Source organism: Alosa pseudoharengus, unplaced genomic scaffold, assembly GCF_046254945.1.
Source record: "Alosa pseudoharengus isolate Yale_2024_CS ecotype anadromous, Long Island Sound unplaced genomic scaffold, YU_APseudo_1.1 YU_APseudo_1.1_scf_24, whole genome shotgun sequence".
In the NCBI taxonomy this organism is placed as follows: Eukaryota; Metazoa; Chordata; class Actinopteri; order Clupeiformes; family Clupeidae; genus Alosa; species Alosa pseudoharengus.
Genome location: NW_027468689.1, coordinates 7,022,052 through 7,040,882, shown reverse-complemented (window position 1 = coordinate 7,040,882; position 18,831 = coordinate 7,022,052). Strand labels below are relative to the sequence as shown.

At 42.6% G+C, this 18,831-nt stretch overlaps 2 protein-coding genes across 7 annotated transcripts in view; both read left to right on the top strand.

The window, feature by feature from the left end:
* mcf2la (mcf.2 cell line derived transforming sequence-like a) overlaps positions 1 to 6,872 on the top strand; it is a 68,448-nt gene extending 61,576 nt beyond the window's left edge. Inside the window, exons 25-33 of one of the 5 annotated variants that reach the window (XM_076302975.1) lie at positions 173 to 275; positions 474 to 577; positions 1,318 to 1,410; positions 2,334 to 2,408; positions 3,243 to 3,317; positions 4,271 to 4,380; positions 4,647 to 4,747; positions 5,182 to 5,285; positions 5,446 to 6,872. In XM_076302975.1, coding sequence (XP_076159090.1) covers positions 173 to 275; positions 474 to 577; positions 1,318 to 1,410; positions 2,334 to 2,408; positions 3,243 to 3,317; positions 4,271 to 4,380; positions 4,647 to 4,747; positions 5,182 to 5,285; positions 5,446 to 5,525 — 845 coding nt within the window. In that variant the 3' untranslated portion in view covers positions 5,526 to 6,872. The other 4 variants (XM_076302974.1, XM_076302976.1, XM_076302977.1 and 1 more) reach the window with 4 other exon arrangements.
* Positions 6,873 to 7,472: 600 nt separating this feature from the next.
* Positions 7,473 to 18,711, top strand: cab39l (calcium binding protein 39-like). Of its 2 annotated transcripts, XR_012990907.1 has the most exons (10): positions 7,473 to 7,655; positions 10,080 to 10,209; positions 11,117 to 11,281; positions 14,068 to 14,186; positions 14,567 to 14,735; positions 15,086 to 15,145; positions 15,372 to 15,437; positions 15,576 to 15,719; positions 16,208 to 17,833; positions 18,046 to 18,711. XR_012990907.1 is itself a non-coding variant. In XM_076302971.1 (9 exons), exons 2-9 carry the CDS (start codon positions 10,108 to 10,110, stop codon positions 16,385 to 16,387), a joined length of 1,005 nt encoding a protein of 334 aa, XP_076159086.1. In that variant the 5' UTR covers positions 7,473 to 7,655; positions 10,080 to 10,107; the 3' UTR covers positions 16,388 to 18,711. The 2 variants fall into 2 exon arrangements, 1 of the variants encoding a protein (XP_076159086.1); XM_076302971.1 differs by having other exon boundaries at positions 16,208 to 18,711.
* The last annotated feature ends 120 nt before the right edge of the window (positions 18,712 to 18,831 follow it).

The window sequence follows — 18,831 nt, the reverse complement described above, 5'->3', positions numbered from 1 at the left end:
GTAAACATATACAGCACTGTAGATTAGAGCGATATGGGTTTGTTTGGCATGCCAGATCGTCATAACAGCACTCATTTCATTGTACTGTATGCCTTTTAAGCGCTGATAAGGCATGGACTTGTTTTTCCCTGGAACTTCATTAGATGTGAATGGTTTTAAAAATCTGACATAGGTCTATCTCTCCGTTCCCTCGCTGCGTCAGATGCAAGACAGCAGAAGCCTTCAGAACCAGCGTCTCCTTCGTCTGCGGTCAGCAACGGATCTATCAGTCTGAGGTTTGTCATTCTGTTCCAACTTCTCAACTCCAGTCTGTTCTCCTGTCCGAAAACATCCAGGAACAAGAACTGCTTTCCACTAACTGTTTTGGTCGCAGCAGTCCTTACAATCTCTAAGAAATTAATTATTTCTTTTAATTAATAATTGATTATTTATTCTATTTTCTATGTTTGTATCTCATTATTATTTCTTTACAGCCCTTTCAGGAGCAGTCAGAAGAGCTTCAAGAAAGCTGAGGAGAAGAAGGCGGAGTCTGGCGTGGCCGAGTCTGGTTCCCCTAAGGCCACAGACAAGGCTAAAGGTGAGTAGTCACCATGGAGAACTTTGGTACCAGAGGGTTCTAAAAATAGCCCTCTGAAATGATTAACCTGAATTTATAACCTTGAAAACATTCATCCACCAATAAAAGTCATGCAAATGATAAACACGTAAAGTACACAGATGTCTCCAGGAAGTGAGGAACAGCTATACAGGTGTGACACGAGAGCCAACTGCTGTTAGCTTCTGCTTTTTCAAAACTGATCTAAGTGTACTTTTCTCTCAGAGTCCTTTAAGAATCTCCAGGCATGCTCCTCTGGTGTTCCTAGGAAGTGTACTTTTCTCTCAGAGTCCTTTAAGAATCTCCAGGCATGCTCCTCTGGTGTTCCTAGGAAGTGTACTTTTCTCTCAGAGTCCTTTAAGAATCTCCAGGCATGCTCCTCTGGTGTTCCTAGGAAGTGTACTTTTCTCTCAGAGTCCTTTAAGAATCTCCAGGCATGCTCCTCTGGTGTTCCTAGGAAGTGTACTTTTCTCTCAGAGTCCTTTAAGAATCTCCAGGCATGCTCCTCTGGTGTTCCTTCAGACTCTGTCCTGTGTCACTGTCCTCGCATTCTGCCTCCTTTCTCTTCTCCCTCCTGCAGGCATCTGAAATGGTTGTTCATTTGTACTTCCTTCCTCTTCCCTGCTTTTATGTTGACGCACTTTATCTTCCTTTCCTTCTCTCCCCCTCTCTGCCCGCTCCTCTCTCCGTCCTTCCTCCTCCTGCTGTGGTCGTGGCTGTAGAGGACACGGTCACCAGTCCCACTACAGATCGAGCCGCGGCAGCTAAAAAGCGCTTTACGCTGCAGGGATTCAGCAACCTCAAGAGCCAGAAAGGTAGAACTGCATCTCTTCATCTGTCGGTACACATATTACAGGAAGTGAATTTTAGTTCATGGCAGCATTAGATAGGCTCAGTGATTCGATGAGGGGAGATGGATCGTGTCCTAAACCTGTTGTAGACAGAATCTACTTGGTCTTCTTTTTTTTATTTCTTTCACATGAGCACCAGTTGCAGTTTAACCGCTAAAGATTTTGACTTTAAAATTTAAAAAAAAGATATGTACAAACACATGTAGTGATATTTGAATTGAACTATGGTATGCCTCCTGACACAGACCTGCTATCTCCACAAGAGGGGAGAAGTCAGACCCTCCCCTTGGCCATTCTCTGCCCACCAGGTACTGTAGAGTAGAGCCCCATACCCCTGTGAGGGCAGTAGCCGTAAGATAGGGCATCTAGCCTGTCTAGTGCATCACTAGTGACTCTCTAAGATAGGTAGTCGCACATCTAGCCTGTCTAGTGCATCAGTAGTGACTCTCTAAGATAGGTAGTCGCACATCTAGCCTGTCTAGTGCATCAGTAGTGACTCTCTAAGATAGGTAGTCGCACATCTAGCCTGTCTAGTGCATCACTAGTGACTCTAAGATAGGTAGTCACACATCTAGCCTGTCTAGTGCATCAGTAGTGACTCTCTAAGATAGGTAGTCGCACATCTAGCCTGTCTAGTGCATCAGTAGTGACTCTCTAAGATAGGTAGTCGCGCATCAGTAGTGACTCTCTAACTCTACCTACTCTCTCTTCACGCTTTCATGTTGTTCTCGCCTCTTACTCTTCTATCCCTCTCGGTTTTACTCTTTGATCATTTCCTCTCTTGTTCTGATTGTCTTTCCCCTCTCCTCTCTACATCTCTCTCTCTTTCTCTCTCTCTCTCTCCCCCTCTCTCTCTCTCTCTCTCCTGTCCATTGCTCTCCTGCCAGGATCTCCCCCTAGTCCCGACCACAAAACCAAACGGCATGAGATTAAGAGTGACCCAACTCCATTTGGCTTTAGAGGTATATCTCCCTTTAACGTTTCCCTTTCCTGCTCCACCCTCCTCCGGCCTCTCTGCCGCCCCCTGTAGGAGAGGAGGTCAAGTTACTGCCCACAGCTCCTAATAGTGCATTGCATTTTGTGTGCTTATTATGTTGAATTCAATTATATAAACATTATCATAATAGGGGATAAAATGTTGTATGTAGATATTAAGTATCATCATTCATGTCCGTCAAAACTGAGTTCATTCAGAAGATGATAGATTGTTTTGAAAAAAAAAATACCATTTGCTACTGCCATTTATTCAACAGATTTCATGAATCCATTAACTCATTTGTTTTTTTGTCAGTTACCATAGACATGTTGGTCAGTTCAGAAGTTGGGGTTGGGGTTTAAAAGTATGAAACAGAGTGTGTGAATAAGAGTGAGTGTTCCTGAGTTAGTCTGAGTGAGTGAGAGTAAATAACAAACACTCTCTGTGAGTGAGTGAGTGATTCAGTTAGAGTGAGTGAGTGTGAGTGAATCAGTTAAAATTAGTTAGACTGAGTGAGCGATTCAGTTAGAGTGAATTAGACTGAGTGAGTGAGTTACACTGAGTGAGTGATTCAGTTAAAGTTAGTTAGACTGAGTGAGTGAGTTACACTTAGTGAGTGATTCAGTTAGAGTGAGTTAGACTGAGTGAGTGAGTTACACTGAGTGAGTTAGATTGACTGAGTGAGTGATTCAGTTAGAGTGAGTTAGACTGAGTGAGTGAGTGAAACTGGCTGAAACGTGGTCCCTTTGTTGGGGCAAGTGTAGGAAAGGGCCTTGGTGTGTGCGTGCGTGCGTGTGTGTGACGGCTGCTCTTTTATCAGACACAGGTCCTCCCATAGGCCTGAGCCGAGTGCGGTGGCTGAGTACGTCCAGCCTCCTACAGGCCAAGCGGCGAGGTAAACCCCTGCCTGCTCTGGGTGGACTCTCCTGGACTGCTGTACTCTGCACCTAAACCCCTGAATGCACTTTAACCAGCCCCCCCCCCTCCTCACTTAGGCACCAAGCAGGAGAAGGGATTAGAGTGTGCACACACACCTCTGCCTGTGTGTACTTGTTGCCGTGAAGTGTGTTGTTGTGCTGTAGACAGACCCTCCACTGTGTTTTTCTTTTTTCAGGTATGAAAGTGTAATAATAGCTGGAGCTGGTGTGTGTGTGTTTGTGTGGTGTGAAAAGTGTGTGTGTGTGTGTGTGTGTGTGTGTGTGTGTGTGGAACACATACCTCAAAATGTCACAGCAAGTGGTCTAACTTTTTAACAAGCAGAGGTACTTCCAAAAACATGATCCTACTATACTGCATGGGTCTGCTTGGTCTTGGTTATGGTTGGGTCATCGTTGACTTGCTGTGTGTGGCCACTGTGGCTGACCATATAAAACAAACCTACCAGCTACTGTGGCCACGCCCTCTGCTTTGGGGTATGGCTCTCAGATATGCCTCTTACAATCACGTAAACCATCACAATCCCACAATATCAAAAGCAATCATACATTCCTGTCATGATTGTTTTTCAGTACCAAATTTGATTTGATTTGTAATCACCGTACCTAGGCTTCCCTCCTCCGATTTGAATCACCTTTTTACCGTTTAAATTGCATCTTCACTCTCCATACCATATTGGAGAAACATATTTTTTCCCTAATTTAAAAAAAAGAGTTAAACGGTGTTAACTAGTGTTAAACAGGACACTGCATTACACTGAATCAACCCTGTGCACCAGAATAGCACTATTCTACAAGATTTCGCTTTCTACCGCCTCATATCCTGATGTCTTACTTAGTTTATAGATGTTTGTCCTAGAGCAGACTTCTCCGACTCACACTATCTTCTCTATTCTCCCCCCTACCTCTCCAGGCTGGACGAAGGCGTCCCTCTCCATGGATGCCTCGGAGGAGCATGATGGGTACTCAAGTGCTGAGGACCCCTTGAACTCTGACCCCGAGGATGAGGGGGCCAAGAAACTTGTGAGTGACCAGATTCACAGCTGCACACAGACGAGTTTAACTAAAGCTAGTTTACTAATACCTATGCAAAATCTATTAGTGATCTTAACACCATGAGCAAGATCCTAAGCACAACAACAACACTCAACATTCAAAACTCTCACATGATGGCTTTAGTTTGTGCTCAAGAAATTTCAAAAGAAACCCTAGGAAATGCTTCAAGAGAAGTCTTACAAAGCATCAGTGCTGATATGATTTTTTTCTGTGTGTGTGTGTGTGTTCTCCAGGCCCCAGGCAAGTACGTGGTGGTGGCCGACTATGAGAAAGACCTGTGTGTGAAGAGTGGCGACACGGTCCAGCTGGTGAAGGAGGGAGATGATGGACAGTGGTGAGGCTACTCAAAACCGATTCAAAATGGCACTCTTTAGAATTGGTCATGGAAGGCTGTGGAACCGAGTTTTGACTGAAAACAAAGCTGTCATTATTGTTGTTATTATTATTGTTGTTGTTGTGCATTCTTAGCATGTTATTATATATATCGTAATATTATCACAGTATTATACATTAATTAACACCTTTAAATGTATCTGCAAGATATACAAGTATTACATTTCAACCTGGTTGTTCTGCATTAACGTTTTATGTTCATTTTCAAACATTACCAATTCCTAAGGTTGTTGTCATCTACTTACAGCCTAGTTGTTCCTAATGTTTCATATAATAAGAAGATTAGGTCAGAAGTCTGTATAATGGTGAATGCAGTTGTCCCTCTGCGGTACTCCGGTATAGCTGATGCTGATGCAGTTTTTTTGTGCGCTTCAGGTTTGTCAAAAACCTCAAGACCAACAAAGAAGGCTGGGTACCGGCTGCTAACCTCCTTACATTAATAGGAGAGTCAAAGTCCACACAATCTCTCACGAGCTCAGGTATGGGGGTGATTGTGTAAGAATGTGTGTTATTTTCTATCTCCCTGTGTGTGTGTGTGTGTGTGTGTGTGTGTGTGTGTGTGTGTCTGTGTGTGTGTGTACTGTCCTCTGATACATGCTTGAAATTATATAACGTATTGTGCTATTTTCTCTGCTGCAGAGGGAAGTGGTTCGGGGAATCTGAGTACATCCTCTAGCTGCAGTGAGACCTACACAAGCTTCTCTGACATCAAGCCCTGAGGCCTGCTGAGAGCCTGCACTGCAGCGCCCTCCTCTGGCCTTTCGTATGTGTGCAGCATTTCTCTACTGTGACTGCTGAGCTTTTCGCAGTAGTGGAGTTGCAGAATATTATTTCCTGGTGCAGTGGGTCGTCCTCAGCTGTTCTCGGTGTGACTGGATCACTCTGAGTTCACAACTCACCCTCTCTTGGACTCTTAGAGAGAGAGGGAGGGGGGGGCCTGCATTCATCACAAGAGACAGCTCTTCCTGAAAGTATTCTTTCCAAATGCTGGTTTTACTGGTCCATTTTTATTTCCCCTATACTATGAATAAAATGTATTTTTTATTTTCTTCCATCTTGGGAACAGAAAAGTGTACATTTAGATGTTCTCTAGTTGGGAAGGAATCCGAGAGTCCGTAAGTGTTACTTTGACAGTGAGTGTAGAATTAACTCTTCATATGTCTCTCTCCACTATGTATCCACTGCACAGAAGTAAAAAGATCACCAACTATGTGTCACATCAGAGGTCCGACATATTTGACTCGTTGTTCAGTCCTGAGTGAAATTTTCACAAAACTAGAGCTCTTTTGCCAATATATGTGGAGACAGTTGTGTGTTTTGGAACACTGCGAAGACTGTGGCGTCATGTTCAGTCTCTTATTGAAAATACTGTGAGCAGTCTCTGTTTCTTGTACGTATTAATGATGAAAATGTGTAAAAGTTAAATTATTTACTGCAATAAGAATAAAATTTGTACAGATATTTTGAATTTTACCTCATTTTCCCATGAAAACATTATAAATATATAAATATATATTGTATATTCAGATCACAATGGTTATGTTCTCATGAATCATTGTCTTTATTTGAGTTTCTACGTTGTACTGTAAATCCCATTTTCCATGTCTTCACATAAATTTGTAATCTGTCTACAGATTATTTTTCCAGAAATCTCATCATCGGAAGAAATTTAAATCTACAATACATTATTTTTTAAAAATACTTTTGAAATAATCTAAGCATGCAGCAACAATCTGAATATTTTAAATGTAGGAAATGTTTTTAAAATACAACCAGCAGGTTATCCAAGTCCTCTTAACCCTGAACCTGGCCCTTAACCCTGAATCTGAACAAAGGCCGTCTAAGTCATTTGGAAAACATTTAGTTTATACATCAAACATTTTTATTTCATTGGGTTTTTCACCAAGAGGTATTGTGTTACTGTGTACCACAATGGATGCAGTACATTGCTGCATGTGTCTGTTTTCCATGATGCATACATGTTTATGTATATGTGTAAATATGTATTTAAGACATTGAGATGTATGAAGAGAAATTAAGCTTGAATAAAGTCCACAGAAAAATTATACTAACATTGAAGTCTGCTTGGTCTGTGTACTATATCCACACGTTTGGGTCCGGTAGTCCCATGTTGCTCTGTAGCCTATTACGGCTGGATACATGATCCAGCTCGAAAAGTAGAAGTATGGCTGCTTTGTATGGGTTGGAACATTGATGTTTAACAAAACATTATAACAAATACTATAAGATACACTTAGAAATATATACCTACTATTACCATGTTGATATGTTCCAAAGTGATTTAGGCTATAAATAAACCTGACTTGACTCAATGTTGGCACAGCCTCTATTTTTAATTCCTTCAACAGCAATATACCAGTCAGTCATATAAGTCTGTTTCAAAGTGTCAACAATCAATGTTCATTCGACCTGCGTCACATTAGAGGCATGCGAGTGGTTTCACAGTGCTACGTCTGCCAAGTGCCAACCACAATCCCCTTGATTTCAGCTTGGCAGTGAACGGCCCTAAAATGTCTTATCCGGGTACTCTTTCGCACCGCCCCATTGCAGAAGGCACCAATGAGCGGCAGAATACATTTCTGCTTCAGACCATCATGTAGGAGGCCCGATCTCCTCTTGACATAGCCCTGACTCACTGCAAGAGAAATTCTGTACTGCCTTCTTAAAAGATTCCGCACTGTTTAATTCGCGCATACACACATTCCTCTGACGTTTAGCCCAGTGTACACACACCGCTGGCGTGACCAGAAAAAGCAGCTCGGTTACATTGAGACAGGGCACCAGGCAAGATATCCGAGCGAAAAAGACACAAAATATACATTTGCACTGTAAGTATCAAGCTTTGGTTGACATTTTGGGAATCAAAACTTGACGGACCAAATCGACTCTTGGTTCATTAAAGTAGCTAATGGTGTCCTTGACATTGTTTCAAACTTGGATCGAGTGGACACAAATATGCTAGCTAGTTGGCTAACAAAATGAAGCCAATCTCTTTTTGACAGTCTCTTTATTGTCGCACAATAAATGTTCGATTCGCGCATGTCAGACGTCAATTCGATAATTTTAGCAAAGCTAAATTGTAGCTAGCTAGCTGACCTGAACTCAGGCGGGGTGTCTGTCTGTCCCGTCCGTGTCGGCTGTGTTGCTGCTACATGGGCGACGGATTGACGCTTAATTCGTCGTTAACTAGCTGGCAAGCTAGCAAGCTAGGTCTAATTGTGTTTTTTTTGTTGTTGTTCGAGCAGTGAAATGCAAGTACCGCCCTGTGTCATGCTCTTCCCATGTTAGCTAGCTCGCTAGCTCAGTCTTTTGTCCGCATTGTTTGTGTTGCTTTGCGTGGAGTTGGGCGAACAGAGCAGAGGCCTTGTTATAAACAGGTGATTAGCTCGAAGGCTAGCAACATCTATGGTCGTACTTGATAACGTTAATGCGATATCGAGCCATAGTAATCTCTGAAAAAAGCTCTGTGCCATGAGAAGAAATTCCAATGGTCTTGTGTCTGACCTTGATCAAAAATCAGGCTTCGATCAGACATTAGTTTGATACCGCATAGTGCTGATATTTCCTGGTTTAATCTCCGTGGTAATGCTGATGAATGTGCGGTTTAAAGCCACAATGCTATTTTTATATTTTGCGTTTCAGATAGGCCCATTAAAGTAACTCACTGTGGTGTAGGTTATTTGCTTTGATGCAACTAATAGGCTGTTGTATAGCCTACTTTAGTAGCCTGGGTCTATAGTCGCGGCCCGTGCTGCTATTTATTGTATATCAGTGGAAAAAACGAATGGATTACATCAGTCTTTATTGATTATATGTGTCATTGGTACTTGTCAAGGCTAGTTTATTTTTTTTGGTTCATAAAGTTTTTCCTGTACCCGTGAGTTGGCTCGCTGCAAGTTCTGAATGATGTGGGTGTGTCGTCTCTGATGCTAGTGGCAGTAGTATGTGACAGGCAGTGATAGATAGATGCTTGCTTCACCCTTCGCCCTCCGGTGAGCTCTGACTCAGCCCTGGGTTACCTGGAGCAAGGCTGTGCGTGTGTTTGAGTAAGAGATGTGAACGATAAGCAATGCAGGTGAGATCATATGGATGTACTTCTCTGTCACTGGCAAGTGGTCAGGTCTCTTTTAAGTTTCTTTACAGTAGATGTTGAAGTTGACTGAGCAAATTGGATACAATGTAATATGCATCTTTGCCCTGTAAGGAACTATAGCCTTTTTGACAGAAAAAATAAGACCTGAGCCTCTAGGCATCAAAAGCCCTGCATTGATGTTGATTTTTTTTTTTTAAAGATCTTGTCTAAATCGTGAGGTAACATAGTGACAATGTTTTGCATAAGTGACTATGTGGTGTGTTATTGTAGGAATCTAGTTATCGTTTGATTTTGGTCATGATGGTGAGGTCATGTGGGGGTCAGATAAACATACCTGTCATTCCTGTAAGCTAACCAGGCTAAGCATTAGGCCTATGTAGTTCTGTGGATCAAGTCATACCACCTCCAGAAAGTGTAAGAAAAGCTTTCACACTGTATCGCCACAAGATACCAGTTACGCATTCTAGCAAGCCTTGACACCCGTTGACAGCCAGTGACCATGAGGTGGTCAATAGTACCAGTTGTTTTGTTCTTGGTGTTTGTAAGGTCTTTGCATGCCTTTTTTGCAGTTAGCTTGGTAGTTCTAGAGCAAAACTGCATACGGTGGCTGCTTTGAAGTATTCATATATAGGCCTACATAACATAACATTTTCAGTTGTTGGGGCCAGGTGACTTTGTTGACGTGGTAGTGCCTAGGAGGATGCTGGGGCATTTACGGAGTTAGTCCAGTAAGCACTTGGATCCTCGGTAGCCAGCAGCTCTCGCTGCCAAGGAGCAATGATCAAAGTGACGCGGTTTCCGCAGAGGGGGTGGGGTGGGGGGGGTGTGAGTGGTGTTCCCGAGGATTACCGGTCACAAGTTAGCTCCTCCGCCAGACAAGGTTTCTGGAGGCTCCATAGCGCATGTTTCCAAGTGCTGACAGAGATTTCAGAGATGAGCTCTCAAACACCACTTTCACACTGACTTCAGTTCTCTAACTAAGCATGTTCTGAAAGGAAGGTATGTGTTACTCGCATAGCCAGCAACTCTAAGAATGTGTTGTCCCATTGTCGTGACAACCATACCAACACCAGAATGTTGAAAAGCTTAGGAGTGGACACTTCAGTTCAGGTGCTGTCTTGTTCTTCTCTAAACTTTTTTCTTTGTTTACATTCCGCAGACTCCGAGGAGAGGACACTCCTGCCAACATGCCACTCTTTGGTAAGTCCCACAAGAGTCCCACTGACATTGTGAAAACTCTAAAGGACAACCTGGGCATCCTGGTCAAGCAGGACAAGAAGACAGACAAGGTGAGTGTTTGTGTTGCTGGGTGTGGTCAGTGATTAGGCTACTTCCAGTGTTTTTGGAATTCAATAGCATGCACAAATCAATTTATAAAATCTGAGCTAATCTGAGGATGTTGAACCTGGACCAGAGGTGCTGTAGTTGTATTGTGGGCTTTGTTGTGTTTTGGAGGAAAAGCTTAACATGTTTAGAATTCTGCTAGCTTAACAATTAAAGGAGACTTGAATACTTCCAGCAGCTAGAGGAACAAGGTTTCCCCTTATGTAGGCTTATGTATACAGTCTATGTATGTAGGCCTAGTTCTGCTAGGCAAAATGAAACGTTTCTCTGCTGAAAAGGCACAACATCTGATGGTCGGGTCTGGCCTTGTGAGACTATCTGAGTCCTCTCTGAGTGAGTGCGGGGTTACATAGGGGTGAGAAGGGAGCTTCTTGGCGGAGTTGGGCATTCATTTGCACCTCAGTGCTAAGGCCCTTAGCAGCACACTCACCTCTGTGCTCCTCCACCAGGCCGGGACAGGACTGCCTGTACTGCACACCTCAGTGATGTCCAGAGACATCAAGCCAACACAGCGCTCCAGCGAGCCTGTTGACCACTACAGCCCCGTAGCTTCTGATTCTCCAATGTTGAGACATCTGTAGATGCGGTTGATTTGAATGAATGCATGATTAGTCACAAGTGTAAGGATAATGCCAGGGTTTATATTATCTTTTTTGGGGAAAAAAATGTTTAATCGCAAATATTTGACCTGTTCTCCAACAGCTAATATTTGTGAAAAAGACTACAAAACTAGCTGCCGTTGGTTGGCAAACCTGGGTGTGTGTGTTAATGACAAGTGTGTGTGAGCAGGCCTCTTATCAGGAGAGCAAGCAGGCGTGTATTCAGTCGTGGTCCTCACCTTTGTATCGTCAGGCATCAGAAGAGGTGTCCAAATGTTTGGTGGCCATGAAGGAAATCCTGTACGGCACCAACGACAAGGAGCCGCACACGGAGACGGTGGCCCAGCTGGCTCAAGAGCTGTACAACAGCGGACTGCTCATCTCGCTGGTGGAGAACCTGCAAGTCATCGACTTTGAAGTGAGAACCGGCAGATATATATCTTCATATACACCACCTATGGATGGATGAATGGATGGATAGATAGATAGATAGATAGATATATAACATAACACAACAAACACACATATATCTCACATACATAAAATGTCAAAATTAAAGAGCATGTGAAGTGATTACAAAGGTCTGGTATGGACGGACCATGTGATGCATTGACCGTGTGATGCATTGAACATGATCAGGTTCTATGGTGGAGTGTGTGCAATGGTTGTAGTGCAAAAGTGAACAGTGCAGGGATTGAACAGTGCAATAACTTTGCTTATTATATATTAACTATGACTATGAAAAGACAAGAATGTGAACATAATAAAATTGCTTAACAAACTAAAACAAGAATATATTTTAAGAACAATAAATAACAGGGAATAAGTTATAAGGTGTATGTTATGACCACAGTCCAGATAGTGTAGAGAGGCTAATATAACCTGTAAAACAGTCAGGTGGTCAGCAGACAAAGTGATAGGATGCTAGGGGCTGAGAGAGACCGGCTCATGCTGAACAGTCCATTTCTCCCCTTCCCTTTTTGTGTGGCATTCAAAAGTTGGATGGTCCTGTGGACAAAGGACCTCCTCAACCAATCTGTTGAGCATGACAGTGACAGAAGTCTGCCACTGAACATGCTCCTCTGTTTATTGAGCGTGCTGTGCTGTGATATACACAGAGACCGGTACTTTAGTCTTTAAGGTGAGGCCCTGCAGATATAAACCTTAATATATACTACTTATAGACCCAGGAATGTGAAATAAATATATACAGTATGTGTGTGTGTGTGTCTACATATACATACATACACATACTTTGTTGTGAGGCTCTGCAGATATACCTTCATAAACACCACCTATAGACCCAGGTATACACCACATATAGTTTGAGGTGAGGCCCCTTGGTATCCACCTTATTCATGAAACCCTACTTCCGTCCTGTTTTCATCTTCCGTTCATTCTGTTTACATGCATAATAACTTCTAAAGCCTTAGCAGGCTAACTAGAATATGCAGCAGGGTTCCCACGGGGCATGGAATTTCTGGATTATCATGGAATTTTGATGAAGTCTATTCCAGACATGGAAAGTCAGGAAATGTTATCATATCTGGGGCAAAGTCATGAAATATCAGGGAATTTTGTTGTAGCAGTTTAGAATATACTTGCCAAAACACATTAACACAAGTGTATTTCCACACAGAATTGGTGTATATCTGGTTATTAGCTTTACTGCATGTTTGAGTGGTGATGGTTAGCCCAACTTTGTTTCTTCAATACCCATTTATTCATATTCCGCTCTAAAAAAAAGCCAAAGATTCTTGAACGCTATGCTCAGAAATCTTCTCATTATAGGTCATGGAAATTCAGATTTTTTGTCAGGGAAAAGTCATGGAATGTTACACTTGACTTAGAGTGGGAACCCTGATGCAGATATACCTTGATATTTAAAAAAAAAAATCATTAGTTCAGATTGTATGGGTCCCTCTCATCAGAACAGTGCTTTACTTTTCTTTTGGATGTCAATAAGACGACATGTTCTACAAACACCACTTGTTGTCTGAGCTTATGTGGTATTGTCTGAGTGTCCCTCCCTCTATGTTTTCCTCTACATCATGGGGATATTCCGAGCTTGTGGTTTAGCGGCTAACCTGGATAAATTAACTCTGATGAAGTGGTGAACCCTCCCGGAAGAGGAGCCTTTGTTTGGTTGGGAGACTGAGGCCATAGCATCTCTTCTGGGATGTTCACCACTTGCTCTTAGTTAACATTCCCAGGTTTGCCACTAAACCACAGGGTGATGCTACGAACCAAGGTTACTGGCTTACCCAGCTGACTGCAAGAATAACCACTGATCTCCAAACAACACATCTCTTTAGAAACATTAGCTGCTAACTTCCACTGATCTCCAAACAACACATCTCTTTAGAAACATTAGCTGCTAAGTGGAGTGTTCTTTTAGAGATCAGCGGTTGCTCCCAAAGCTACCTGGGTTAACCAGTTGCCTAGCTTAGTAGTATAGCCCTCATATCCTCACAGTACCCCACATGTCTCTCCCAGGGGGTGGGTGGGGTGTGTGTGTGTCCGTCCGTCCGTCCTTGTCCCTCCAGTGTCCGTGCAGAGAGTTACTGTCTTAAAGCTGACCGAATGCAAAGCAAAATGATATATGGAAGTGTCTAGACCTCTGTCATTTTAGAAAAAAAGAATGCTGTATAACATTGTGGCATGCGGTTGTAATTAGTGAGGGTTATTTTTGAGCAGCTGTCATGTTGATAGTTTTTATTATTACTGCGATGGTATTGTTTGAATTGTCAACACATTCATTGTATCATTGTGTTATGAGTTGTGTAGCCAAACCATTGGGCCCGTCCACTATAATCTTAAAGTTGTTGATGCATATCTTGTGGTAATATTGATGATCTTAATGCTGCTGGTGCTAAAATGGTTTTGTTAACAATTCACTCAGTGGTGAAGTTGTCTTTTTGTTTTGGTTATGATTTTTTGTTGATGTCTCACTGTGTTTGGACTGACGCGCTTGCGGAGGCACTTTTGACCAAAGATTCTAGAACAGACCTCTGCTCTAGAATCTTTGCTTTTGACTGAGTGGTAATGAGGCTGCTGTTCCTGTTGTGGTTGTGTCAGTGACAGTTGTGCTGTGCTGTGATTATATCGATGGCACTGTGATGCTGTGCTGTGATTATGTTGATGGCACTGTGGTGCTGTGCTGTGCTATGGTTGTTGGTGACACTGCTATGCTGTGGTGTGCAGGGGAAGAAGGATGTGTGCCAGATCTTCAACAACATCCTGCGAAGGCAGATTGGCACTCGCAGTCCCACTGTGGAATACTTTTGCTCCCACCAGGAGGTGCTGTTCATCCTGCTCAAAGGGTGAGCACTCACACTCGCTCACACACTCTCTGTCTTTCTCTCTCTCTCTCTCTCTCTCTCTTTCTTTCTCTCTCTCTTTCTCTATTTTTTCTTCTCTTTCTATGTCTATCTTTCTATCTCTGTCTATCTCTCTTTCTCTCTCACTCTATTTCTCTATATCTATTTTTTCTTCTCTCTTTTTCTATTTCTCTCTCTCTCTCTTTCTATCTCTCTATTTCTCTCTCTCTCTCTCTCTCGCTCTCTCTCTGGCATATTGGTTGTCTGTAGTTTGTAGTTGTATAGCTTCCCCAGCCCTGTGAGAGCGTACACATACACATAAATTGTCTTACCATTTCCCCTCAGTCCCAGAGCTGGGTGTTAAGGTGTTTTTGGTCGGGCAGGTACGAGACGCCTCAGGTGGCCCTGAACTGTGGGATCATGCTGCGGGAGTGCATTCGTCACGAGCCGCTGGCCAAGGTCGTCCTCCACTCTGAGCACTTCCACGACTTCTTCAACTATGTGGAGATGTCCACATTTGACATTGCCTCAGACGCCTTCGCCACCTTCAAGGTCAGGAGTTTTTCACTCACGGGCACAATGATGTGAAATGCAGCAGGCCTGAAAAAAGCCTCTTTGCTTTCTGTGTTCCCTGTGGATGCCTAAGCTCTTACCAAGGGTGGTGGCAATCACATCAAGACCTGCATGCTTACTTTGTCCCGTTACCCTAAAACTGTTAGGTGTGTAACTAACAATGACTTAACATGTGATAACTATATTATTGTGTAACGTCAGACCCACATATTATTATGAGTGTGTTCTTTTCCCTCTGTAGCAATTCAGTTCAGAAAGAGTCGGATTGTCAGGAGCAGTAGGTGGACATGTTAAGATGAGTTTGCTCATAACTCTGCTTTGTTCTGCAGGACCTGCTCACAAGGCACAAGGTGTTGGTGGCCGAGTTTTTAGAACAGAACTACGATACTGTGAGTGCCAGAGATGTCACTGTATTTAAAAAAAAAATAAAAAAAAAAAATATATATATATATATATATATATATATATATATATATATATATATATATATATATATATATATATATTATAAATATTATAATATATTAAAAAAAATTACATCGTTTTCACCAGAAGATTGAATTGAATGTGGTCATTGATTATGGTTGTCCTTATTTTGTGTTTGCACATTGGCAGGTGTTTGCAGACTATGAGAAGCTGCTGCACTCTGAGAATTATGTGACCAAGAGGCAGTCACTAAAGGTACAGCAGAGCAGGAAACACTTTATTAAGTGTCGTATTATTATATTACTTTTATTTATTTATTGTTGTAATTAGCACATACATCTGTCTGGAGGCATCGGTAAATTGTAGTGCTGTGTGTGTGTGTTGCGTTTGTAGCTGTTGGGAGAGCTTCTGTTGGACAGACACAACTTCACAGTGATGACGCGTTACATCAGCAAACCGGAGAACCTGAAGCTGATGATGAATCTCCTCAGAGACAAGAGCCCCAACATCCAGTTTGAGGCCTTCCACGTGTTCAAGGTAAACAGCCCTGCAGACCTGCAGAGAGATGGTGTTGGGCCAGAGATGGTGTTGGGCCAGAGATGGTGTTGGGCCAGAGATGTTGTTGGGCCAGAGATGGTGGAGGGGCCAGAGATGGTGTTGGGCCAGAGATGGTGGAGGGCCAGAGGGGTGGTGGTGTAGAGTGAGGGGGGGTGGTGGTGTAGAGTGAGGGGGGGTGGGGTGTAGAGGGGGGGGGGGGTGTAGAGTGAGAGGGGGGGGGGGTGTAGAGGGGATTTGCATGCTAGTAAACTGTAAAGTCTTGAGTTCGATTCTCAGCTCCCACCGTTGTGCCCCTGTGGCCCTGCGTTTCATTGACATCTGTAAGCTGCTTTTGATAAAAACGTCAGTCAAGTAAATACAGATGAAGAGAACCACGGCCATTTTGTGCCTGCCACTCACTCCCTTGCTCTCTCTCTCTCTCTCTCTCTCTCTCTCTCTCTCTCTCTCTCTCTCACACTGTCTTCCAGGTATTTGTTGCCAACCCCAACAAGACGCAGCCTATTGTAGATATTCTCTTAAAGAACCAGACGAAGCTCATTGACTTCCTGAGCAACTTCCAGAAGGACCGCACAGATGACGAGCAGTTCAACGACGAGAAGACCTACCTGATCAAACAGATACGAGACCTGAAGAAACCCGCCTCCTAAAGCTTAGCCTAGCAATGATGTCAACCTCCACTTTTTACTGAGCAAAACAAAACATAAAAATATATTAACAATAATAATAATAATAATATTAATAACTCTATTTAAAATCTTGAAAAAAAACATGTCTTTTTTTCTTAGTTACTTATCAAGCTTGCAAAAAGTCTAGTCCTCAATCACAGATGGTGTCATAATTCCTTTCATGAAAGTACATCCTTTTCCTCCTTAGTTTTGTGCCACAATAGGATGTTTTTGGAAAACTGTAAGGGGTGACTGGTTGATTTTCCAGCTGGAGAGGGGGGAACCAAAGGGTTACAGCATCCTGTTCCCGGGGGAAGAGCCAAGGGGATGGACCGTAAGAGGATGTCCTGTTACTGTGTCTGAGGTTATCAGCAGCTCTGCTCCTAGGCCAGCCATCTCTCACCTGTAGCACTCCTGAAGTCTGAGCTCTTCCCAAAGGCCGAGCTGGAATGACCCAGAGAGGTCTGTCTTGTACAGTACATTTGTAGAGGACCCAGATATTGTAGTTAGTTAACACGTAGGAAAGGGAGGTTGCCCTCTCCACTTATTTATACAGCTTTGCTCTCTTTCTTTCTCACTCTCTTTCTTTCTCTCTTTGTTTCTGTCTTGTCTTGCTTTTGAGTTTGAGAGCTCACTTTTCATAATTGCATTCCTCCTCATGATGTCTTTGTATTTTTTTTCTTTTCACGTGTCACAGTATTTGAAAGCTGCAGGCCTTTTGATAAAAGCTTGGGTTTGATCAAACACCAAAGGATCACTGGCTGTCCCCAAGAGTTCAGAGAAGTCCGTGGGCTTCAGGCGCGAGTCCAAAAACTATTAACAGTAAACAGGAAGGCGAAAATGTGAAATCTGTAATAATATTTTAATCAAGGTTTGTTTGAAATAATTATTAATCAGTAGGTTTGACTGAGAACTAGTGTTTTTAATTTTTGATCATTAGTTCTTGAATATGAAATGGGCAATACTGCCAATATCTTGGTGTTTGTAGGATTCCGTGCAACATTTATCGCTGTACATTTTTAAAACTTTGTTTTGAAGTTCACTTTTTTTGTTAAACAGGGCTGTATCTCATTATATTTTTTTTTATTGCTGTGGCTACCTGTTGGGTGTCCACCAGCTGCGTTTTTGTTGCCATGGTCACTTGTCAGGGGTCCATCTGCTGGCTTGTATGCTCTTGAGGGCTGGTGCCATGAAAAGGGCACTACAAAGATCCGAAGCACTTCCGGAAGTTTCTTTCTTCTGTTGCTGTGAGCGCGAGGGTGGGGGAGGGGGGATGTTTTCATGGCAGGCGTGTCTCACCAGTAGCCATTAGTGAGCTTGTTTTTCTTTGATCTCATCCCGATGTACGTAGTGAAAGATGAGATGCGGTGTTAACTCCGAGGGTTGCTGAAAACACATCAAAAGTTGAGGACACGGACGTTAAAACAGGTGCCTTTTGTTTTTGTGTGCTTCTTGTCCAGCTCATTATTTTGTATTTAAAAAAAAAAATCAAGGGGGAGCTTAATTCTCATTATTTTATTATTTTTAAAATATGGTCTGATGGAACATATTTGTCTTAATTAAGCAATGAACCTCTTTAACTCACTATATTTGAGTTCTACTGTTGATGAAGTACTTTACTTTCTCTTCTGTAATTGCAGTTTTTTGATTGAGCTCAGCGGAGTAGGACTTGGATTGATCCTGTAGGGTAGGAGTCGAGGAGCTGTCCAACTTCTCGCCACGATGAAATTTGACTTGCCAATGGTAGGGAAGGGGTGCGGGGGTGACGGGTTTTGTATTACAGTGAACCATACTAACATGACCCAATACAATTTGGATTTAAGAATAACTGAAGGTTGGTCTCTGGATGAAGGAGTGGCATCTGGTGGATCTGTGGTGGTGATGTGGAAACCTTTCCACAGTGTTCTGAAACCAGCTTGTTTTAACATGCAGCCACTGTTTTGATTGCCAAATATTTACTTTGATAAAAAAAAAATATTGTATTTACCAAGTTATCACTTTCTTTGCATAATTTATTGGCATTCCACAGTCAGGATGGTTCAGGTCCCTCAGTATTGTACTGCTTGGTTTGAAAAAGGGTGATGGGGGCTCACACTACCTTAGTCTGAGCCAGGAACAAGTGAATTTATTTTTTATTTTTCTGACAAAAAAAAAAGTTCAACTATGAGAACAAAAACCAAAAGTAATCAGTTCAGAATCTCCCATATCTACAATGGAACTTCATTTCAAGATCACATGGTTGCATTTGTTTCCACTTTGAAAGAAATTGTAAAACATCACCAATAAAGGAAACCCAATGCATCAAATGTTCTGCCTTCATTCATGGGATTTGGGAATCATTGATTTGTGTAACAGCAAAAAGGACATTATTGGTGACCAGTTAGGCCTCATAGTGTTGTAGATGTAATGTTAACGCAGTTGGGCCT

What these genes read in the sequence shown, in the direction of transcription:
- cab39l (XM_076302971.1), top strand. Translation starts at nt 10,108, where the DNA reads ATGCCACTCTTTGGTAAGTCCCACAAGAGTCCCACTGACATTGTGAAA. An exon ending in AGGACAAGAAGACAGACAAG is followed by an intron (nt 10,210 to 11,116) that starts GTGAGTGTTTGT and finishes TTGTATCGTCAG; the next exon opens with GCATCAGAAGAGGTGTCCAA. An exon ending in TAGAACAGAACTACGATACT is followed by an intron (nt 15,146 to 15,371) that starts GTGAGTGCCAGA and finishes GCACATTGGCAG; the next exon opens with GTGTTTGCAGACTATGAGAA.